We start from the raw sequence: 24864 nt of genomic DNA, 5'->3' as shown, positions 1-24864 counted from the left end.
TTCAGAAGACAGAGCAATAGATGATGGATAATAGATAGGGAGGGAGGGAAAGAAAGAAATGGTAAAGTGACAGAATATTAAAGTTGGTAGATGGGGTATCGGTAGAGGGGGGTTGGGGTACGCTGGAGTTCTGTGATGGGGTTTGTATTATTTTTGCAACTGTCCTGTAAGTTTGAATTTATTTCAAAATAAAAAGTAAAAAAAAAGAAAAAAGAAAAGAAAAAGATAATAAAATAATATTATAAACAACTTTATGCCAAAAAATTCAATAATGTAGTTCAAATGGACAAATTTCTTGGTAAATACAATTTGCCAAAATTAACACAAGAGGAAACAGAAAAACTGAATTCGCCATCAAAACCCTTACCAATCACAGTAATTTAACCAGGGCTCCTTGATCTGTGCAGGCCTCTTGCTATGGGGGTGATGGCCAGTCCTGAGTGATTCCCAGGGCCCAGCAAAGGGACCAAGCTTTCAGAGCCCTGAAACAAGGGGAAACACCTCCAAATATGGACTCATTTTCCACTCCACTTTCATTGGCCGCACAGCTGCCAAGAACAAAGGCTGCATCTTCCCATACCTGGCAAACAAATGCAGTATTGTCCCATGAACTAACAAGTGTACTTGGGGAGAAGCTTCAAGAACAGGTGGAGGAGCAGCTGTCTTTCTATAAGACAGGAGAGATTCCACACAAGAATCTGGATGTCATGAAGGAGGAGACAGTTCAGACAGAGGAAGCTACTGCAGAGATTGCTAAGAAGCTGGAGAAACAGGAAAAGAAACGCTTGAAGAAGGAAAAGAAGTGACTGGCTGCAAATGTTCTCATGTCTTCAGAGAACAGCAGCAGAAGAAAAGCTCAAGTTCCAGGAGGCACCTCAGGAGACTGGAATGGAAGACCTGACTGTCTCTTACTCCAAAACGAAGAAGAAAAAATGCAAGGAGAAGCTAATTAGCAGTGATGAAGGGGCAGCTAGCAGCACAATAATCCCCAAGAGGAAGAAGTCTTTACCCAAAGGGGAACCAGTTAGCGATCTTGAAGAGACAGCCAACAGCAGGAGTGCCTCCAAGGAAAAAAGAAACTCTCCAAGAAGCCCATCAGCAGTGGACTGGAAGAGGCTGTCAGCACAAAGAGCAGCTCCAAGGAAAAGAAAAAGTTGCAAAAACTATCCCAGGAAGGTTAGAAGAGACATTCCCTGGGTGGCTATGCCCCAATCCATCTCCCATATCCCAATACAAAATCCTTACCAAAAAGATGGTTTCGCTGGCATATTAGATCAAGAAAGAAATAACATCAATTTTATATAACCTTTTTTCAGAAAATAAAAGAAAAGGGCGCACTGCCCAACTTGTTTTATGAGGCTGGCAAAACCTTAATATTAAAACCTGACAACGACTTTATTTAAAAAAGAAAATTGCAGGCCAACTTCCCTCATGGATATATACACAAAAATCTTCAACAAAATATTAGCAAATCAAATTCATTAGTACAAAAAGGATAATACATACTGACCAAGTGAAACTCATACTAGCAATGCAAAGTTGGTTTAATGTTCCAAAAATAATTCAAGTAATTCACAATCTTAACAGAAAAATGGAGGAAAACCAAATGATAATTTCAATAGAAGTGGAAAAAGCATTTGAGAAAATATATCATTCATGACTGAAAAAGGAAAATAAAAAATACACAGCAACCCAGGAATAGAAGGAATCTTCTCACAACCTGATAAAGGACATCTTCATAGTTAACATTATACGTAATGACGAGATACTGAACACTTTTCCCTTAACATCAGGAACCAGGTAAGGATAAGCTCTTTCATACCACTTCTACTCTACATTGTACTAGAGGACACCGTTATTGCAATAAAGAGAAACAACGGCACAAATTTTGGAAAAGTAAAACTGTCCCCATTTGCTGATAATTTGTTTACACAGAATATCCCGGAAGAATCTCCAAAACAACTAATAGAAGCAATAAGTGAATTTAATAAGCTGAACGTAGCAAATCAATTGTTCTCTTATATACTAGAAGTAAATGTAAGAAAGGGATAAGTTTAACTTTCACATAGAGAACAGCATGGAATAAGGAAAATGGAGGCAAAACCAGTTTAAACAACCCCGTGGTAAAGGGAAGAAAGAATCTGCCAGCTCCTTATATGGAAAAGTAACCATGGTTACTGGAATGTAAAGAGATATGAGGTAAAATCAGAGGCGGGAACTCCCAGCTAAAAAAAAAAAAAAATTTTTTTTAACTGAGTGAACTGTCTCAGATAGGCTAATCAGTTTAAAATCTCAATAATGAGCTAGTTGGCTCTCTTGGATAGGCTGTACAAATTAAAATCTCAGAAGATGAATTAGTTAGTGTTCTTGGATAGGCTGTAACCTCTGCAGTACCCAGTCAATGGGGAAACAGGGGAGGACCTGCGAATTAGGAGTAGGAAATTTAAAGATCACCATTCTCTTCCTCTGGCGTGCCAGCCTACCACGTGTTTGACTGTGTGCCCTTTCTTGCAAGATCGTAAATAAATTTTTTTCTCCTCCAGAACCGAGTGAGCATTTATTCCCTTACAGGTACCGCTTTATTTCCGACAGTAAACAACTGGAAAATTAAAATGTTACCTTACAAAAGCAGGGTTCTCTGCCCAGGGCGCTTAACAGCCAATCCATGCCACCCAGGTTTCAAAAAGAGTTTACTGCTAATGTGAAACAGGAGATCAGATGGCCTAGAGGCCTAAAAATCTGTCTCCCTGAGTCTAAGGAGTTTAGGGGTTTTATGGATCCAAACAAGAGAAGGTGGAGTGGTTACCATACTTACCATAGCAAGTATAAACAAGGGCTGGGACTAGGCTAGAATAACCAACACAATATAAGTATAAACAGGACTGAGACTAGGCTAGAATAACCATCACACTAGTAAGTATAAACAGGGCTAAGACTAGTTCAGGGAGTTTCAGTAATTTCAGGTATTAACTGTTGGCTATTCTGCAATATACTAGAGGGAAACAAGTCTATGTAATGATTCAGGAATCATAATCATTTGTTAATTCTTAACTCTCGGTTACAAAAGTAAATCAGAGTATTCATCCATTCTTTCAACAAATTGTTCAATGCCTATTTGTGCAACAGTCATTACGTAAGAAATGAACTCAGTGTTTCCCACAAACCCAAAGATTTCTAAAACAACAAACTATGTTTCAGATATCTTATTTTTAATAAAAATAAAGGATATGTTTTTTATAATTTTGCTTCCATATATAGAAAAATTATGCATCTCTCTCTCTCTCACTGTATATATATATATATAAACCTAGAATGATACCAGTTTGAGATTTAAGAGAAGTCAGCAATTTCATACTACACAAACATCTCAGTGTCTCTGCTTTCTTTCATTCTTTCCTCACCTGCCCTTTGCTAACAATAGAAAAAATTAGCCATACTTTATCACTAAGAATGTCAAAGTGCCCTTCTCTGACAGCATTGCCTCAAATTCACAAGCAAGAAGCAGTTAAGAGAGGTGTGGCCTCAGACATGAAGTATAAAGAGCACCTTTATTATAAATACTCAAACTTAATATAACTGAAAAAAAAAAAGACAAAAACTCTGTAAACAAAAAATAACATGACTGCCCAAAATAACTAAAATAACATAATGGCCAATAGTTATACTCTCTGTTCAAAACATCAGAAGTACATATATAAGTCCTTCAACATGGTAACTTTTATACTATCTCATTTTTTTCCTAAAAGCATAGAAAATTTACATTAACCACAATATGTTTAAGTAAATGCTTATGTTACATTTATAATAATCATCTTTTAAATATTTAAAAATCATTAGAATACAACTTTGATCATCTGAGGAAATTTCCATTCTGACTCAACAAAAAATATCCATATATTTAAATACTTGATTCTTTTCAGACTAGGCCACCTCCAGACCTCAGAACATTTTACCCTTTTCTACGAAAGTGTATGCGACTCTTAAGTTCTCTGAATTTCAATATTAAGGAGTAGTTATTCAAGTTGTCTATCAATGTTTTGTAGATCCTTTTACATTTGTCATAATACCTTTCTTTATTCAAGTTGAAATCTGATCCAGTTTTTATTAAATAACTGTCTTTTTTCAACATTTCTTTCCAGATACCTTTGAATTTTTGCAAATAACTTGTTTTTTCAGATTCTTCCTTCCATATTCCTTCTCCTTTTTTTAAGGCTGTTAATTCAGCTCTAAGTAACTTTCTGTGAATTGTCCAGTAGATTTTAGAATCATAATTTAGCCCTTTAACAAGAACAGTTTTGCCAAGGCCTCTTCTCAAAATTTCTTCATTCAGATTCACATTAAAATATTTACCCTTAAAGAAAAAAGTAACAAAAATCAATTATTTAAGAAAACTGGTAGTATTCCCATAACATCTTATGTACCTTAAAAATCAGTCATTTGGCAACTTTAGTCCTCCAGAAAAAAGTCAAAAATTGAAAGTAAAAGGGTCCCCAAGAGCATAAACAATTATTGCTAAATCCAAGATTTTTATTACTAGCAAGGCCCCTTGCTCAAAATCAATTGACTCTTTTATTTATAACAAAAATTCTTTGCAGGCTCATTGGTCTCCCAACCCAAAGAAGCACAGAGGCAACAAAGTGAAAAAGAGATTTTTGGATTGTTGGTTGTTGTTTGGAAGGGGGCAGGGAGAAGGAGTGCCAGAAGAGGTAGACACAATGAGGTCACAGCCAAACAGACAGAAACCAAAAAGGAAACAAATGCAAAACAAACTGAATCATCACAGAACTGTTAAATTAGGTTCAGAATTCCAGTGTTTTGGAGGGCACTGAAATGCAAATACATATTTTAAAGACTTATTTCAAAATAATTATCATAAAAATAGTACCTCACTTCCTAATGAAACCAGATAAAAGGAATTTTTTTTCACTAATTTCACTAATTTACAGTTTAAAAGAGATTCCGTTTAGTAATTTCTACAGATCTTTTGGGATCTTAATCTAACAAGATTAAATTCAACAAAGTATTGACAATTTAATAGCTTCATCAGATAAGTAATTCAATTAAATTTTTAAAATGTGAAATCTCTACATTTAAACTAGGAGGTTTTTTTCTAAAACCATATAAAGGAACATAGTAACTAACTTTGGTTCCTTTAAATGCAGTCGTTTTTGTACATGATGATAAAAAGTTAGTACATGCAGTTTTAAAGGGTTTATCATATTTTCCTCAACCTTTTAAATTTTATGAACCCATTTTCTTGAAACAAAATCAGAAAAAAATAAAATTCAACTTCACAATCAATGAAATTCAATAGGAGAAGTAAAAACTACCACAATATGCATTTGGCATAGTTTTGTTACCTTTTAGGAAGGTAAAGATATATAAGGTGAGTGTGGGCTCAGGAGCCAGGAAGAGTTGGGTTTCAGTATTCTTCCACTTGTTTATTCTGGTCAAGGCACTTACCTTCTCTAAGATTCCCACCTATGAATGGGAACAAAAGCAGTGACTCTATAGGGTTACTTTGAGAGTAAATGAAATAGTACTTGCATAGTACTTAGCTCATTGCCTGGCATATGGCAAACACTCAAAATATATCATTATTATCTTCATCATCATTATAATCTTGTCACTTTTTTGGTAATAATACTCCTTGACAGAAAAGAGAAGGAATATTTTTTTAAGGCCTTGGGATGTTTTACACAACTGCATTATCAATTTACTTTTAAATGTAAAATGATTCAACCAATCAAGGGTGGATAGTTCTTATTTTGAAAGAATATGATTGGACATGCAAAAATTAATGGATTTATTAGTAATCCAAAAAGCTTTTAAGAATTATAATGTCTATAATTTTTTAATGAGGGTTTTTTCCCTTCAGATTATTTTTGTTTGTTTTATAGTAAAAAAGCATTTTAAAAACAAGAAAAACTGCTCTTAATCCTATTATAATAATATTTCAGCCATTTCATTTTCTGTATTCCCTTTTCAGTAATCACCCATATGCACAAATTTTTATATAGTTAGAAATCAGTCTAGATACAATTTTGTTTTTTGATTTTTAAAAAATGAACAAGTCACAAACTTTATTCTGTGTTGTTGCAGTTTTCATAATTATAAGTTTAATATATGCATATCACTGAAGTGATTAAGGAATAAAAACCTATCTGATGGCCCATTAAAATAAATTTAGAGTGAGGCACATCCAAGGAGTCACAGGATAGTAATGGGGCAATATCGATGAAGCTCTCTAACATACCCAATTACACAAAAACTATAACCAATCAAAAAGGTAAGAAGACTTAAGACAATGTCTTCAGATGACTGGTTATTGGTCATAAATAGAATTGAAATATGGTCAATTTGTAGAGTCCAAAGACATACACATCAGACATACCTATGTACAAGATATTGGACTATCCTAACCAGTATTTACCTTCCAGAAAAATTCTTTGCTCTGCAGTTTCCAGTTAACAAGCCTCACTTACAAGTGGTTTCTAATAAGAAGAATGATATAATACACCAATGCATAAATAAAAGTCTAAAGATTCACCTTATTACTTAACAATGTCCAGATCAGTGATTTGAATGTTTTTTACCCTTTTTCTTAATTGTCTACTTTTTATAGAATAAACATATATAACTAAAATTTTATAATAAAAATTTACATATGAAACATCTGGAAGATAGTTGGCTCTCTATACATAGTTATTACTAATTGCTGTGTAATGAGAAAAAAATTCAAAATCCCATTATAGAGTCAAAGTTCTAATTTAAAAAGTTTAATTACAAACAGTAAGAATAAAATGTTGCTAGTTATTTCCTCACACTACTTACCTTTTTCACTAAAAGGTAGCAAAAGAGTGTTGAGTTCTCTTTTCCAAGAAGTTGGAACCACAGCAGTTGGGAAGGTTTTAACTCGTTTTGTAACCATACCTTACCAGTTTCAGTGAGTTCTACTCCGGCCAACCTAACCAGCAAAACACCATGTGGCTCATCTAAACAAATTAGGTAGAAAAGAGTCAAGCTTTAATAGCATGTTGCAAAGGCAAATTCCAAAATCTTCTGGCCCAAAATAATAACTGAATATATTTATTTATAAATACTCAAATTCTCTACAGGTAGGTCTATTTCTACATTCAAATTTTCTCTTAAAACAATACAAGCATAGAACAGATGGAGTAAAATTTCAAAAGCCTCCATATCTATAGAACAGGATATGATATTCAACCAATTTAACTTTAAAAAAATACAGATTTCAGTCATATATACACATAAAGCTATAAGTTTATAGTTCAGTAAAATGGGCTCTTTCTACCAGCAGAGCTATACAAACTGCTTTTTCACTTAACTTATTGAGGTTATATTCCTATTTCAATAAATGTTATCAATGTTATTAATTTTTATATCATTACTCTTTGATACATTTTCTGAAACTAATCTCCAAACACAATTTTATCAATTTATATTCAAGTAATATATTACTAAGAAGGTCTCAAACTCTCAATAAAATTTTAACCAATTTAATGACAGGATTTTAATTTAGAAAAGGTTTATAACTTTCCAAAACAGGATAATAATGAGTAACAAAACATTTAAGAAATTATAGATGTAACATACATTGAGCTCTTATAAAATAGTTAAAAGTATAAAGTTAAGTTCATCTAATGTCTAGGAAATAAATTATTCCTGATTCCAAGAAGATAATCCAGAACCCTGATATAATATTATTTGATAATAGAGAAACATTATTCTTTAGGACATGGGCTTCTTGAAAACTGTCCAAGAGTTTTACTTAGAGAAGAACTACAAGGTGGTTCTCATGGTGATTTCAGCCACATGACACAGACCTAAGCTATGGTGAACACTTGTGAAAGTGTAAGTAGAGTGATTATGCTTTTAGCAAAAAAACTTTGTGATACAGTAAATACACAAATCAGATTAGAGATAGAACACATATTACAGATTAGATGAATTCAAATTATTAGTACATACTGAGTAAAGGGAAAGCTGAAGATTCTGAGGTCTCTCTAAAATTAGTTAGCGTTTCCATCAACACCAACCAGCTGTCTTCCAACAAAACATCTCATAGTCTTTGAGACCAAAGCTTTTGGGACCTAAATCTAGTTCAACACTATCAAACTAAAACGTTAATATCCTAATTCTTCACTTGATAAAAGTTTATTGGGTTCCTTTAAAGTTAGCAAATTTCTCCTTTGAGGACTTAAAATATGATGTGGTCAACAAAAATTTAACAATAAATCTTCCAGGACCAAACAAATATAAGTTATACCCATAGTATATTTTCTCCAAAATATTAGAGTTTATTTGAAAAAGTAAATGTTATTTTTAAAAGTCTGTGATTTCTCAGTTTTTCGTTTCTGTGATGTGAATTCCTCTGTCTTTCCAGACTTTCAATAAAGTCTTTTATGCATGCATTTTTTTTTTTAAGTCCAATTTATACTGGGGAATGACCCAGCTGATGCTGGAAGGTTAGAAGGGGTAGAAACATAGGCTCATGAAGGTAGCCAAAGGGCACTCTGTGAAAAAAGTAGGACTTGGGTTTTGTAGAATTAACAGAGAATTGGGCAGAGGAGCATGTCAAGTAAGGGAAAGAACATGGGCTCCTGGGAAAAACTCCGACATGAGACAAATACTAAGGCTAACTACAGCTGAGGAGTTCATTATATTTCTGGCTCATGAGATGGATAGGAAACTTTATGACTGAGTATTCGAAGGTTTTTAGAAAATTAGGGCATGATAGAAAAGCAACTGCATTATTCCCTAGGTTCATATATTTTAAGTGGATTCATGACAATGGACAACTAAATGAAACAAGAATATTATATTGGTGTCATCTATATATATTTCAAAACATTAATTTTGCTACCAGGGATATGAGACACTGAATAATTTCCCCACTAGACTGTAGATTTTGTGACTAATGTAGTCACAAAATTCCGTTTTGTATACTGTATACTGAGATTGTAGCAACATAACAGGCATTCAGTAAATACCTACTGAATAAGTAAAGTGCTCTAAAAGTTTCACTTCATGAAATTTTTAAGCTACCTGTATGCATGTGTATGTATACCTCCTCATTCACATATACCAAAGATAAAATCATGGAACGGAGGGGTGTCACAGAACAGTACATGAGAAGGGAGCCTTGGAAATTTTCTAATGCTCTTGTTTGATGGTGGTGGAAACCATAGTCCAGAAATGGAAACTGAACACATCTCTCCACTCCAAAACATGTTCTACTATGCCATGAAGACTTTATTCTGATGTAAAGTCATCTGAAACAAACCTTTATGGTTAGAATGGTCTCAACTTTTAGGGCCTGGATCTTAGCCCTCCTCAAAACAAAGTCAAAATTCCATTTCTATCCTATATACCAGGTAGTAAAAATAGTGAAAGGAACATAAGGAACTTCCAATTAATAGCTATTTAAAAATGAAGAAGATGATCTAGGATTGTATTACATCATTTAAAATGGTGCGTTGGAGCAACTTACTAGTTCTATAACCATTTTAAAGGTAAATAGGTTTCACTTCTGTAAATGCAAAATGATCTCTTTCATGTGAGTAATTTATATTGCTCACACATAAAGTTATTAACACCATCGTTACAGTTGTAGTGGTGAACATCTCCTGAAAAGTATAAAACATATGACCACCTGTTTCTTTAAATTTTGTATCTTTATATATGGAGTTTCAGAGGTGGCAGAAAACCTGCCTTCTAGCTTTGATTTAATCAATTATTGGCTAGGTGGTCTTATACATGGCATTTAACCTCTATAGAAAATACTAAAATAAGTGGGAAAAGTAAGGTGGGAATTAATGCTTCCCAAGGTTCTTTTTCAGTTCTAAAATTCTGATTCTATGTACTAAATTACTTGCCATGACAAATACATTATTATTGGATAACACACTTCATTATTAATATGCATATATGCTGATTACAGTGTCTGGGCATTGCATGACTCCAGGAGGCAGATTCCTATTGTATATCACTCCTGGAGTTGTGCAATGCACAGCCTGCACTATGTGGCCATCAATAGTGACCTTGCTGTCTAAGCTCTAAGGAGTCGTCACTGTTTCAGATAGGAGAGATTTAAATTGTTACAATTGAGAAGCTAAGGACTTGTGAAGTATAAGCCCTGCTTAGAGATGAAGTAGCCAACAAATAAATATCCTCGGTAATTTCTCTTTAGGGAACAATACTCTTTCAAATTATGTAAGTTCTGCTTAGTTTGTTAAAAGAATCAATCATATCAGGTATGTTTTAGGGAAAAATCAATCTTATTACTTTATAGTTAATTAAACAGAGTCATATTCATTCATTCATCTGGAGGTTAAAAAAAATAAGAACCTCTTTCTTCATAAAACTAATGTAATAATTTTAATAGGACAAAGTTAAATCGTTCAACAACTTTTACCAAGTCTCTACTGGCTAACAGTATTTTTCTAGGGACTGTGAATACCAAGATAAATAGGAAAGGGTCCTGCCCATCAGGAACTCACAGTTTGGTAGACGATATAAATGTAAATACATAAATATAGGAAAAGGTGAATAAGGACTGCTATAGAGTTGTGTATATATTTCCGTGGGGGCTGCAAGAAAGGGATAAGTTTAGTTTTCACATAGAGACAGCATGGAATAAGGGAAATGGAGGCAAAACCAGTTTAAACAAGCCCCGTGATAAAGAGAAGAAAGAATCTGCCAGCTCCTTATATGGAAAAGTAACCATGGTTACTGGAATGTAAAGAAATATAAGGTAAAATCAGAGGCGGGAACTCACAGCAAAAAGAAAAAAAATTTTTTTAAACTAAATGAACTCTGGGATAGGCTAATCAGTTGAAAATCTCAATAATGAGCTAGTTGGCTCTCTGGGATTGGCTGTACAAATTAAAATCTCAAAAGATGAATTAGTTAGTGTTCTCGGATAGGCTGTAACCTCTGTAGTACCCAGTCAATGTGGAAACAGGGGAGGGACTTGCGAATTAGGAGTAGGAGATTTAAAGATTGACATTCTCTTCCTCTAGCGCGCCAGCCTGCCATGTGTTTGGCTGGACGCCCTATCTTGCAAGATTGTAAATAAATTTTCTCCTCCAGAACCGAGTGAGCATTTATTCCCTTACAGGTACTGCTTTATTTCCAACAGGGGCACAGTAAAGAAAGAGACTAATTCTACTGGGAGTTAAGGAAAGCTTCAAAGGAGAGCTGATATTTGAGCTGGATTTTAAAGAATCAATAGGAAGGAGTTCAACATTCCATTCCCTGAGGCCTAGGGAACAGTCAGCAGCAGGAAGCTCTGTGTGGCGGAACTCTGAGAAGCAGGGAGAAATAGGAATTGCGCAGAAAGATCTGATCTCTGCCAACCTCTCCCACCTCATTTGTTGCCTTTCACTGCTTCCTCCTGGTGCCCCAGTCACAGGGCCTTCATATGGCTTCTTAATAGAGCCAAGTTCACTTCCACCCAAACTCTTCCTAGTTAGCTCCCTCTCATTTTTTGGGTCTCAGATTAAATAGCAATGCCTCAATGAGACCCTCTCTGACAAGTCTACATATAGGATAGGTTACCACTTCCCATACCCTTTAATAATTCTCTATCCTATCACCCTGTTCTTTTTCTTCATAGCTCTTAAGACAATTTTTCATTTGTTTGTTGTCTATCTTCCACCTAGACTGTAAGCTCAAAGGGGTAGTAGAGAGGTCTTTGTTTCACTCAGCATTGCATAGCTAGTTTAGAGTCTAGAACATAATAGGTGCTCACTGTTTGTGGAATGACTGATTGAATGCCTGAAAGAAAGACTGAATGGTTGATTAAAAAAAAGGAGGAAAGGAAGAAAGGAAACTTGGAGCCAAATTCAGTAGATCCTGTATGTAAGACCAAGAGTTTGAACTTCCTCTAAAACATACTAGAGAGTTAGGAATTAAAATGACATTTTCTTCCTATTTTATTAATAGCATCTAATAAAACAACACTACAACAGTTAGTGTTATTATTCTTGCACCTTACTTACTTCTCCATGAAGATATAATAGGAAAAGTAATGGGAATATGTTCAATTTCTAAGCCATTCTCTGTTACTCGGTGTAATCGTCCACGTAGCTTAACATTCCTTTTTATAAATTCTGCTGGAATACCTGAAGAACTCGTGAATTTTGATGTCTGTTGATTATAAGGAGAAAAATATAGCCTTTTATTATTCATTTTAAAATTAATTTTAAATCAAATTATCAAAGCATTTAACAAGAATTCATAATCATCAAAACTTTTAAATTTGGTTCATAATTTCATATTACTACTTTAATATAATTTAATCAAAAGGTTTATAGGAACATTATTTAGAAACATTATTTGCTATTTTAGTATTTCAAACTACTATATAGAGAACACTAAACAGATTCCTACCTTCTAAAAGCTTATATCCTCAAAATATGACAAAATTAATCAAAAAGCAGTGACTGTGCCTGCCACCACACAAATCTGGTTCAACAGACACTACCCCTATCATATATCTATATTATCTGTTCATGCAGGTGTTGCTGAGAAAACCTAAACAAAGGTGAAACTAATTAAATTCGAACCTTGAATTAACAACTTTTTTTCTTGTTTTTTATCTTGTAGTAAAAGGAAAATTGTGGGCAGGGGGCAAAGGGGAGGCTAACATGAGTGCGCCACTTTGGATACATTATGTCCCCCAGAAAAGCCATATTCTTTAATGCAATCTTGTGGGGGCAGACTGATTAGTCTGTTGATTAGAGTAGAACCTCTGACAGAATTATTTCCATGGAGGTGTGGACCCTGCCCATTCAGGGTGGGTCTTAATTAGACCACTGGAGTCGTTTAAACAGAGCTTACACAGAGCAGAGAAGACCAAAATGCCCCAAGAGGCACCAAGAAAGATATTTTGGAGATGGCCATTGAAAACTGACACTTGGAGAAGCTTGGAGATGCAGACAGAAGGACGTTTGCAGATGCCAGGTTAAGAGATGAAGCCCAAAGTTTGCCCCAGGGAAGCTAAGAGAGGACCCCCAGACACTTAGAGAGAAACGTCCTGGGAGAAAGAAGCAAGGATGCAGAGGATCTGAGAGAGAGAAGCAAAGACAGAGCACAGAGACATTTTGGAGAAAGCCATTTTGAAACACAAACTGGCCAGCAGACACCAGCCACGTGCCTTCCCAGCTGACAGAGGTGTTCTGGATGCCATTGTTCTTCAGTGAAGGTATCCTCTTGTTGATGCCTTAGTTTGGACACTTTTACGGCCATAGAACTGTAAATCTGTGACCCAATAAATCCCGTTTATAAAGCCAATCCATTTCTGGTATTTTGCATAACAACAGCATTAGCAAACTGGAACAATGAGGAATTTACTTAAATACCTAACACCTAGATGGGACCCTGGAATTAGTCAACATTTCCCACTTATATCTTCCACATTAACAATACTATAGGAACAAGCTTTATTTGTAATCATGGCCAGATAAAAGTCTCACATAACACAAAAGGATAAAATAATACCTAACTTCCTAATACAGTAAAGTTGAACTGAATATTTTAAAAAGGTTTTCAGTGCAAGAAAATGTAACAGGACATTCAATGGGATAAATGAGTTGGTTTTTCTAACAAATCAATGGCTTGGGAAAAAAAGGGGGCAACTGTTATAGAATATATAAGACTTAAAAATATATAGCAAACAAATACAATACACAGGCCATGTGAATACTGCTTTGAACTGATCAATTATAAAAAAGACACCACTGACACAATCAAGGAAATCTGAATACAGACTGGGTATAAAATGTGCTGTTAATTTTGTTTGGTGTGATAACATTTGTTTCAGTTTGCTAATGCTGCCATTACGCAAAATACCAGAAATGGATTAGCTTTTACACAGGGGGTATATTTGGCTTCAAATTTATGGTTCTATGGCCATAAAAGTGTCCAAACTATGGCATCAACAAGATGATACCTTCACTGAAGAATGGTCAATGGTGTCCAGAACACCTGTCAGCTGGGAAGGCATGTGGCTAGTGTGTGCCTTTGCTCCTGGGTTGTATTTCAAAATGGTGTTCTCTAAAATGTCTTTGGGTTTCTCTTAACTTCTCCAGGGCAAACCCTGGATTGCAACTCTTAGCTTAGCATCTCCAAAAGTCCTTCTGTCCGCAACTCTAAGCATCTCTCAGGGTCAGCAATCATCAGCAAGCATCTGGGTCTCTCCAAAAGTCTCTCTCAGCTGCTCTGAGCTCCTTCTGTCTGTTAGTCCTCTTATAGGACTCCAGAGACTTAATTAAAACCCAATCTGAAGACTGTTGCTGCAAAGGAGAGGCTAGGCCTCCCTATAATTGTGCCTAAGAGCCTCCTCCCGAATGCCTCTTTGTTGCTCAGATGTGGCCCTCTCTCTCCAGCTAAGCCAACTTGAAAGGTGAGATCAGACACCCAGGGGAGTGAATCTCCCTGGCAACGTGGAATATGACTCCCGGGGAGGAATGTAGACCTGGCATCGTGGGACGGAGAACATCTTCTTGACCAAAAGGGGGATGCGAAAGGAAATGAAATAAGCTTCAGTGGCAGAGAGATTCCAAAAGGAGCCGACAGGTCACTCTGGTGGGCACTCTTACGCACAATTTAGACAACCCTTTTTAGGTTCTAAAGAATTGGGGTAGCTGCTGGTAGATACCTGAAACTATCAAACTACAACCCAGAACCCATGAATCTCGAAGACAATTGTATAAAAATGTAGCTTATGAGGGGTGACAATGGGATTGGGAAAGCCATAAGGACCACACTCCCCTTTGTCTAGTTTATGGATGGATGAGTAGAAAAATAGGGGAAGGAAACAAACAAAGAAACAAACAGACAAAGGTATCGAGTGTTCTTTTTTACTTTAATTGCTCTTTTTCACTTTATTATTCTTGTTATTTTTGTGTGTGTGCTAATGAAGGTGTCAGGGATTGATTTAGGTGATGAATGTACAACTATGTAATGGTACTGTGAACAATGGAATGTACGATTTGTTTTGTATGACTGTGTGCTTTGTGAATATATCTCAATAAAATGAAGATTTAAAAAAAAAAACCAATCTGAATGGGCAGGGACCACATCTCTATGGAAATAATTTAATAAAATGTTTTCATCCTAATCAAAAGACTCATCAGTCTGCCCCCACAAGGTTGTATTAAAGAATGTGACTTTTGGGGGGATATAATATATCCAAACTGGCACAATTTTGTTAAAGGATGAACTGACATTATGAGCCTCTTGATACAATATAATAGGAAGAACAAGCCATTACCTCCTTGACAAAATGTTTATGCTGGTTACAATGAGGAAACAGACAAATCTGTATTATAGGACCTTCTATAAAACATTGGCTTAGACTCCTAAAAATGTCATGAGAGGCAAATTTTTTTAAATGAGGGTAATATTCCAGATTAAAGGAAACTAAGACACATGACAACGTAATACAATGCATGAGTCTAAGTGAGTCAACTGACAAAGTCGTTTATGACACAGAGTCAGAGGGCATCCAATAAGGCTTCATGACATCACTAAGGCAGCACTTATGAATCAATCAATGCCAGTGGGAGGGAGTGCTTTAGGAGTAAGCCATGGGGCTCTGTCCTAGATCCTCTCCAGTTTAATAAGATTATCAAGGACTTAATGGCATAAAGATCAAATATAGGGACTTCTAGAAGATGGTGGAGTAGGTGAGGTGGAGCGGGCTTCTTTTCCATGAAAGAAACTAGATAGGGGCCAGAGGACACCCAGGACCTAGGTTGCAGGGTGTGACCGGCCATAGAGGGAGCCCTATAGCACATGGTGGGGACATGGACAAAAACTCAGAGACTACACTTCAAGGGATGGGGTGAGTTTGTTCGGCCAGGACCACTTCCTGGGGCTGGTAGTGGCAAGAAGACCTCTGAGTGGGGGAGTGAGCAGAGCTGTCCACTCACATGCATCAACCTTGGCAGTTGGCTAGGGAGATGATTGTCCACAGGCATACAACTGGGAGCTCCCGTGAAGAAACCCCGGAGGCAGCATTTACTGACAACCCACAAAACTCAAAGGCGTGTACCGCCAAGAAGTGGGGATAGGAGGGGGCGCCATAAGGAATGATCAGGAGCCCCTCTCACACCCCAAAGGCTTGTGGGCTCACAGCAGGCAGGGAGTGGGGGCACAGTTGAGCTGGAGGGTCCATGAGCAGACTCCCAACTAAACTGCATAGGGCCCACATCGCTCCCCCAGGGCAGGCAGTCCTCAGTGCACATGGAGAACTGGTGCGCTCATTAGATAGCCCAGTTTGGACCCCACCCACCATACAGGAGATGTTTAGGGAAGGCTGACATGAGAGTAAAAGACAGATCAAGAGTGCCACCTGCTGGTAGGATAGCAAGCTGTAGCCCTGCTAAATTATATACAAATGCACAAATAATCCTGCATTTCCCATAATAACCTTTATCAAGACAAGCAAATGCTGTGAAGCCAAGAGAAAATTAGAAAGCACTTGAAGAATCTAGAAGATATGGTCAAGCCAAACAAACAAATTAAAAATCCAGAGGAGACGCAAAATTTGGAGCAATTAAAGAACTACACAAAAATCTCTAAAACAATTTCAAGGAGATGGCTGAAGACATAAAGGATATCAAGAAGTTTCTAGAAGAGCATAAAGAAGAATTTGAAAGAGTAAATTTAAAAATAGCAGATCTTATGGAAATAAAAGATACTGTTGATCAAATTAAAAATATGCTACAGCCACAAAACAGCATATTTGAATAGGCAGAAGAAAGATTAGGGGAATGAGAGGATTGGACAATTGAATGTGAATGCACAAAAGAACAAATGGTGAAAAAATTGAAAAATTTGAAATGGATCTCAGGGAAATGATGGACAAAATGAAGTGAACAAATATAAGAATCACTGGTGTCCCAGAAGGAGAAGAGTGAAAGGCTAGGAAGAGTGGCCCAAGACATAGTTTGGGAAAACTTCCCAACCCTTCCAAATGACATAAAAATGCAAATCAAAGATGCCCAACAAACTCCAAATAGAATAAATCCAAATAAACCTACTTCAAGACATACACTGATTGTAAGGGTCACCAGCCTAACTTGGGGCCTGTGGGACTCGGCGTTTAGCCTATGTGACACAGATCAGTTAACGTCTAATCCACCATCTCTGTGTCCTAGAAAGAAGGTGCAGCTGGACTGTGTATGTATAGAAACTAGACCTTATACAGCCAAGAGTTAATCTACAGCTTACTTCCTTCCTGAGCCCCCTTAGATGTTCTCTACACCCTTCCTGCACAAGATAACTGATCAATCCTACGTCACAAAACCCCCATTCCCACACCCATGCTCTCATTCCCTTAGGAATGTCTTTGTCTAGAAAGCCCTTAAAACGAGCTTGACCGGTTAGCCTGATTGCACGGTCAACTTTCCTGCCGAATGCTGTACCCGCCTGGTGAAGAAAATAGACATTTGATTTTTTGCTGATTTCTGCCTCACTGTAAGTAAGCCCTGAATAAAGTTCATGATTCAGAAAATGCTCAGTGTCTTTTTGGTCTTTTGACTAGCAATGCCCCCTTGGACTGCGACACTGATCATATTGTCAAATGCTGAAGAGAAGGAGAAAGTTTTGAAAGCAGTAAAAGAGAGGTATTTACCACATACAAGAGGAACACAATAAGATTAAATACTGACTACTCAGCAGGCACCATCGAGGTGAGAAGGCAGTGGTATGATATATTTAAGATTCTGAAAGACAAAAACTGCCAACCAAGAATTCTTTATTCAGCAAAGCTCTCCTTCAAACTGAAGAAAAGTTTAAAATTTTCACAAACAAATGCTGAAAGAATTTGTTAACAAGAGACCTGCCCTACAAGAAACAATAAAGAGAGCTCTACTGGCTGAGAAGCAAAGAAAGGAGAGAGGTCTGGAAAAGGGCACAGCAGTGAAAAGCCCTAGTAAGGGTATCTTAAAGGAAAAAAAAGAGAGCGTGGGAAAAAAAGATATGACAACAAAAAAATCAAAGGATAAGATGGCCAGTCTGCCAGTTTGAATGTATTATGTCCCCCAAAATGCCATTATCTTTGATGTAATCTTGCGTGGGCAGACATATCAGGGTTGTAATTCTTTGAGTGTTTCCATGGAGATGCACCCCACCCAACTGTGGGTGATGATTCTGATTGGATAATTTCCATGGAGCTGTTACTCCACCCATTCAGGGTGGGTCTAAATTAAATCACTAGAGCCATATAAATGAGCTGGCAAACAGAAGGAATGCAGTGCAGCTGAGAGTGACATTTTGAAGAGGAGCTCCAGCCAAGAGGGACACTTTGAAGAAAGCACAGGAGCTGAGAGAGAAGTTGCAGCATGCAGAGACATTTGGGAGATGGCCTTTGAAAGCAGATTTTTGCCCCGGAGACGCTAACAGAGGACAAAAGCCCCAAGAGCAACTAAGAGTGATACTTTTGAGGAACTGCAGCCTAGAGAGGAACATCCTCGGAGAAAGCCATTTTGAAACCACAACTAGGGAGCAGACACCAGCCATGTGCCTTCCCAGCTAAACAGAGGTTTTCCAGATGCCATTGGCCATCCTCCAGTGAAGGTACCCAATTGCTGATGTGTTAGCCTTGGACACTTTATGGCCTTAAGACTGTAACTATGTAACCAAATAAACCCCCTTTTATAAAAGCCAGTCCATTTCTGGTGTTTTGCATTCTGGCAGCATTAGCAAACTAGAACAGATTTTGGTACCGAGAGTCCGGTGCTGGTGCTGCTGAGTTTGCAAATACCAAACATGCTGTAACAGCTTTTTAAATGGATAAGGGGAAGATTGTGGAAGAACTGTGAAGAGCTTGATGTAAAAGGCCTAAACTGCTTTGAAGAGACTGTTTGTGGAAATATGGACTTTAAAGATACTTCTGATGAGGCCTTGAGCAGAAATGATGAATGTGTTGTTGCAAACTGGAAGGAAGGGAATCCTTGTTTTAAAGTGGCAGAGAATTTGGCAAAACTGAGTCCTGGTATCAGATGGAAGGAAGAATTTAAAAGAGACAACCTGGAATATTTAGCTGATGAGATCTCCAAGCAAAATATAGAAAAAGTAGCCTGGCTTTTACTTACAGCTTACAGTAAAATGTGAGAGGACAGAGATAAGTGGAGAAATGAACTCTTGGTCTCAAAGAAACCAGAAATTCATGGCCTGAAAAACTCTGGGCTTCCAGGGGGTGAAACCTCAGAAGCTACAGCCCAACGTGAGGATGCAACCAAACATGGAACCCAGCAGCCATTTCAGTACAAGCCAAGACTGGAGACAGAGTTATCCAGAAAAGATTTGTGGAAAGTCCTACTGTCTGATGGCTTTGACCTCTGTGTGCTTCATGCAAAGCCAACAGAATTTTTGCGAGATCTTTATAGAGAGAGACGCTACTGGTCTGGACTGGAGGAGACAGATAAGGAACAAATTGAAGGAAAAATTTCTTCAAAGACAGAGCCATGGAAGTTGAGGTCTGGAGTCAAGATGTCTCGGGCTGGGAGAGCAGAGTGGCCCACACGAATGGAAAGGGTGAGTTTACCCTGGAGGACAGGGGCAGGCCTTCTGCCTCCATGCTCAGGAAAAGTTCCATGGAGATGTGATTCACCCAACTGTGGGTAATACCTTTGATTAGATTATTTCCATGGAGGTGTTACCCCACCCATTCAGTGTGGGTCTTAATTAAATCACTGGAGCCCTTTAAGAGCTCAGACAGAAGGAGCTGAGTGCTGCAGCTGAGAGAGACATTTTGGAGATTGCCATGGAAGAAGACTTTTGCTAGGCCAGAGACTGCCCAGAAGAAACTAAGAGAACACCCCCAAAATGCTTAAAGAGAAAAATCATGGAAGAAAGCCATTTTGAAACCAGAACGCCAGAGCAGATGCCAGCCACCTGCCTTCCCAGCTGACAGAAGTTTCCCAGACATGATCGGCTGTTCTTCAGTGTATTGCTGATGCCTCAGTTTGGACACTGTTATGGCCTTAGGACTATAACTTTGTAACCAAATAAACCCCCTTTTAAAAAGCTAATCCGGAACCTAAGATAGTGGCTAGGTCAGACAGGGCAAAAAAACACCTCCATGAAAAATACTAGATAAAAGCCAGAAAGTGACCCAGAACACCACTTCCAGCGACACACCACCTGGACAAGGTCTGCTAAAACCACAGGGACCATGCACTTGGTGAAACCGGGAGTCTTCATTCTGAAATGAGTGAGTAAGCCAGCTGAAAGTCCTGTGGCCATGCTGCAGTGTGGGAAAACTGCGGGTTGGCGTTTGGAGACGGACTAGATCTTTTTGGAAAGGAAAAAAAAAAAAAAAAACGGGACCGACTGCAGATAAGGCAGTGAGAACCGCTCAGTGAAGCAGTGCAGGAGCAGGCTGTAACCAATGCCTCGGTGTCTGGCGTGGAGGATAGCCCTCCCCACACTTACTGCTGATTGTCCCAGGGCCAGAGGGACAGAGGGGAGAGCCAAAAGGAGAAAGAAAACACACCCCCTGCAGCCGGCTTCCCAGCGTGCTGGCGACACTCCTGCCCAGGGTGGACCCACAGACCAGAGCCGTGCCAGCAAACCCAGTATGATGGAGAGTGCATCCCACGGCACTGCGCACAGGCCACAATATTGGCCGTGGATAGTGGCCTTGGGTGCACCCACAGCTAGCTGTCCCAGAGCTGGGAAGGCAGAGCTGTGTGAAAAGCGGGGGGGTGGTTGAGATGCCCCATTCTGCCATTTTTTCATCAGGCTGAGAGCGCCCCTGCATGGCCCATGGCCCGGAGCTTCCCTTGAGGGAAGGCGTGCACTTGTGACGTAGCACAGCCTTCCCTCAGCAGAGGTCCTGGAAGATCACAGCTATCAAGCAAAGGAAATGCCAAGAGGCCAAAAACAACAGAAAATCTTAAAGCATTTGCTAAAACCAGACGATATGGAGAACCCAATCCCAAACACCCAAATCAAACGATCAGAAGAGACACAGTACTTGGCGCAATCAATCAAAGGACTACAGTCAAAGAATGAGAGCATGGCACAGGATATAAAGGACATAAAGAAGATCCTAGAAGAGCATAGAGAAGAAATTGCAAGAGTAAATAAAAAAACAGAAGTTCTTATGGAAATAAAAGAAACTGTTGGCCAAATTAAAAAGACTCTGGATACTCATAATACAAGATTAGAGGAAGCTGAACAACAACTCAGTGTCCCAGAGGACCACAGAACAGAAAATGAAAGAACAAAAGAAACAATGGAGAAAAAAATCTAAAAAATCGAAAAGGATCTCAGGGATATGATCGATAAAATAAAACATCCAAATTTAAGACTCACTGGTGTCCCAGAAGGGGAAGAGAAGGGTAAAGGTCTAGAAAGAGTATTTAAAGAAATTGTTGGGGAAAACTTTCCAAACCTTCTACACAATATAAATACACAAAGCATAAATGTCCAGCGAACTCCAAATAGAATAAATCCAAATAAACCCACTCCAAGACACATTCTGATCAGATGGTCAAATACTGAAGAGAAGGAGCAAGTTCTGAAAGCAGCAAGAGAAAAGCAATTCACCACATACAAAGGAAACAACATAAGACTAAGTAGTGACTACTCAGCAGCCACCATGGAGGCGAGAAGGAAGGGGCATGACATATTTAAAATTCTCAGAGAGAAAAATTTCCAGCTAAGAATACTTTATCTAGCAAAACTCTCCTTCAGATTTGAGGGAGAGCTTAAATTTTTCACAGACAAACAAATGCTCAGAGACTTTGCCAATGAAAGACCTGCCCCACTTCAGATACTAAAGGGAGCCCTACAGACAGAGAAACAAAGAAAGGAGAAAGAGATATAGAGAATTTTAACAGACATATATAGAACCTTACATCCCAAATCACCAGGACACACAGTTTTCTCTAGTGATCACGGATCTTTCTGCAGAACACACCATATGCTGGGACATAAAACAAGCCTCAATAAATTAAAAAAAAAAAAATTGAATATATTCAAAGCACACTCTCCAACCACAATGGAATACAAATAGAAGTCAATAAGTTTTTATTTGTAACTCCACTGTTTACTTCCTACATGATATAAAATACATAAACTCTAATGACAAATCAGTGGTTTTGGACTCAATGTAAAATACGTAATTTTTGACAAGAACGATATAAAAGTGGGGGAATGGAGGAGTAGAAGAACATAGTTTATGGGTCCTATTGAAGTTAAGTTAGTATCAAAGAAAACCAAGATTGTTATGGATTTAAGAGGTTAAATTTAAGCCCCACAGTAAACACAAAGACATTATCAGAGAATATGACCACAGAGATGAAAAGTAGAGTATGGGTTATGAGAAGTGGGGGAAGGGGCAATGGGGAGTTAAGAAATGAGTGTAGGGTTGTCGTTTGAGGTGAAGGGAAATTTCTAGTAATGGATGGTGGGAAGGTGATAGCATTACAACATTCTAAATGTGATTAATCCCACTAATGGAATGCTAAGGAGGGGGTGGAATGGGAAGATTTAGGCTGTATATATGTTTCTACAATTGAAAAAAAAAAAAAGACAGTCTAAATAGATGACAGTTGAATGCCAAGGATGATCCTGGATGGGATTGGAGGATGGAGGACAGGAGGCTCAAAGGGACACAGTTGGGACATAAAGAAAAAAAAAAAAGAAATATAGAATGTAAGCTTTGTATCAATGTTGAATTTCTTGAACTTCTTAGCTGTGCTTAATGGGATTGCATAAAAGGATGTTCTTGTCCATGGGAATTGTATATGTGAATTACAGTGTTTGTTCAAGGATGTGTGCAGCTTGCTCTCATATGTTCACAAGACAGAGCAATAGATGATGGATGATAGATAGGGAGAGAGGGAGGGAGGGAAAAAAAGAAATGGCAGTGTGACAGCATGTGAAAGTTAATGGATTGGGGTATCAGGGGAGGGGAGTCAGGGTATGCTGTGTATGGGGTCTGTATTGTTTTTGCCACTGTTCCTGTAACTTTGAATTTATTTCAAAATAAAATTAAAAAAAAAAAGATAGCAAGAAAAAAAAACGCTAATCCATTTCTGGTATTAGCATTAGCAAACTGGAAAAACATATGATAGAATACTATGCAGCAGTAAGAAGGAACAAGTTCCTGAAACATACAGCAACATGGATGAACCCTGAAGATATAATGCTGAGTGAAATAAATCAGACACAAAAGGAGAGATATTGTATGTTCCCATCATTATGAACTCTCTGAACAATGTCTTGTAATGTAGAATATTGGGGACCTAGTGATAGAGAGAAGCTAGTGAAGGGAGAATGACAATCTAGTATGTTCAGATATGTCAATGAGGATGAACTGAAAGATATGGGAATGGATAGGGGTGATGATTGTTTGTTAATGGGTGTGCCGGTTTGTATATATTATGTTCCCCAGAAAGAGCCATATTCTTTAATGTAATCTTGTAGGGGCAGATTGATTAATCTTTTGATTAAGGTGTGGCCTCTTGATTATATGTTTCCATGGAGATTTGACCCAGCCCATTCAGGGTAGGTCTTGATTAGTTTACGGGAGTCCTTTAAAGGGAGCTTGCACAGTGAGCAGAGAGATGAAAATGCCCAGAATATGCTAAGCCAAGATCCAGATGCTTGCTGACACTTACAGATGGTTGGAGATATGGACAGAAGGACATTTTGGAGACACTAAGCTAAGAGATGAAACCCAGAATTTGCCACGAAGAAGCTAAGAGACCCAGAGACATTTTGGAGAACACCATTTTGAACAGCAACCTGGGAGCAAAGGAACAGTAGATGGCAGCCACTTGCCTTCCCAGCTGACAGAAGTGTTCCAGATGTGATCATCTGTTCTTCAGTGAAGGTATCACCTTGTCAATGCCTTAGTTTGAACACTTAGAACTGTAAAGTTGTAACTTAATAAATCCCCTTTATAAAAGCCAATCCATTTCTGGTATTTTGCATAACGGCAGCAATAGCAAACCCGAACAATGGGATTATAAATATCAGAGCTGCACTGAAGGTGAATAGGATTGAAAAGGGCTTGTTTAAAGTCATATATCCCACAGATCAGCACTACAAATACAGGTAGGTGTTTGCATGACATATTTCCAAGGTATGACTCAAGTACAGAGTTGACAATAGAATGGTATATTGGAATAATCTACCTATTGCATACCAGGGACTATAATTAATAGGAATACCTTACTAGTACCACACAAACACTAGGGAAAAATAAGGGCTGAAAACAGCTATGCAGTGTTTTGGGTCATAAGAATTGTTTAAAATGGAGAGTGATGATAATTTGAGATATGGATTATTATATCATGGACAGAACATATGCTATGTGAACTTAGCAATGCCCTACTTTAATAGTCAAGCCCCCAATCTTGAGGCTTGTTTGGGTGAAACTTATGGCTATAAAAGGGAGGCTAAGCCCACTTATTATTATGCCTAGGAGTCACCTCCAGAGAACCTCTTTTGTTGCTTGAATGTGGACTTCCACTCTCTAAGACCAATTCTGCAAATAAATTCATCACCCTCCCTCTGACATGGGACACAACCCCCCCCCCCAGGTGAATAAGTCTCCCTAGCGACACGGGACACAGGTTCTGGTAATGAGCCTGACCCTGTATCGAGGGGTTGAGAATGCCTTTTTCACAAAAAGAAGGAAAAGAAAGGCAACAAAATAAGGTTTCAGTGGCTAAGAGATTTCAAAAAGAGTTGAGAGGCTGTCCTGAAGGTTACTCCTATACAAGCTTCCACTACATATGCCAATGACCACAGTATGATAAGCCCAAGTCAACTTTAGTCTTGAAAACCCTAAAGAATACCTGGATCCCT

The 24864-nt window shown here is 38.0% G+C and overlaps 1 protein-coding gene, 1 non-coding gene and 1 pseudogene across 4 annotated transcripts in view; 2 read left to right on the top strand and 1 right to left on the bottom strand.

Annotated features, from left to right (window-relative positions):
• Positions 1 to 368: 368 nt before the first annotated feature.
• LOC119510743 lies at positions 369 to 446 on the top strand. The gene has a single exon (XR_005212009.1). It is a non-coding gene; the product is annotated as a small nucleolar RNA SNORD86 (small nucleolar RNA).
• Positions 447 to 707: 261 nt separating this feature from the next.
• Positions 708 to 1181, top strand: LOC119525587 (annotated as a pseudogene).
• Positions 1182 to 2510: 1329 nt separating this feature from the next.
• Positions 2511 to 24864, bottom strand: part of C1H3orf33 (chromosome 1 C3orf33 homolog) — a 42398-nt gene continuing 20044 nt past the window's right edge. The window contains exons 3-6 of one of the 3 annotated variants that reach the window (XM_037842069.1): positions 12027 to 12174; positions 6835 to 6995; positions 5361 to 5481; positions 4225 to 4351 (exon numbers count right to left, since the gene is read on the bottom strand). In XM_037842069.1, coding sequence (XP_037697997.1) covers positions 4347 to 4351; positions 5361 to 5481; positions 6835 to 6995; positions 12027 to 12174 — 435 coding nt within the window. In that variant the 3' untranslated portion in view covers positions 4225 to 4346. Of the gene's footprint in view, positions 4352 to 5360; positions 5482 to 6834; positions 6996 to 12026; positions 12175 to 24864 lie in introns of all 3 variants that reach the window. The other 2 variants (XM_037842068.1, XM_037842067.1) reach the window with 2 other exon arrangements.

This window comes from Choloepus didactylus, chromosome 1 (genome assembly GCF_015220235.1).
Source record: "Choloepus didactylus isolate mChoDid1 chromosome 1, mChoDid1.pri, whole genome shotgun sequence".
Classification (NCBI taxonomy): Eukaryota; Metazoa; Chordata; class Mammalia; order Pilosa; family Megalonychidae; genus Choloepus; species Choloepus didactylus.
This window is presented reverse-complemented; position numbering and strand designations above follow the sequence as displayed.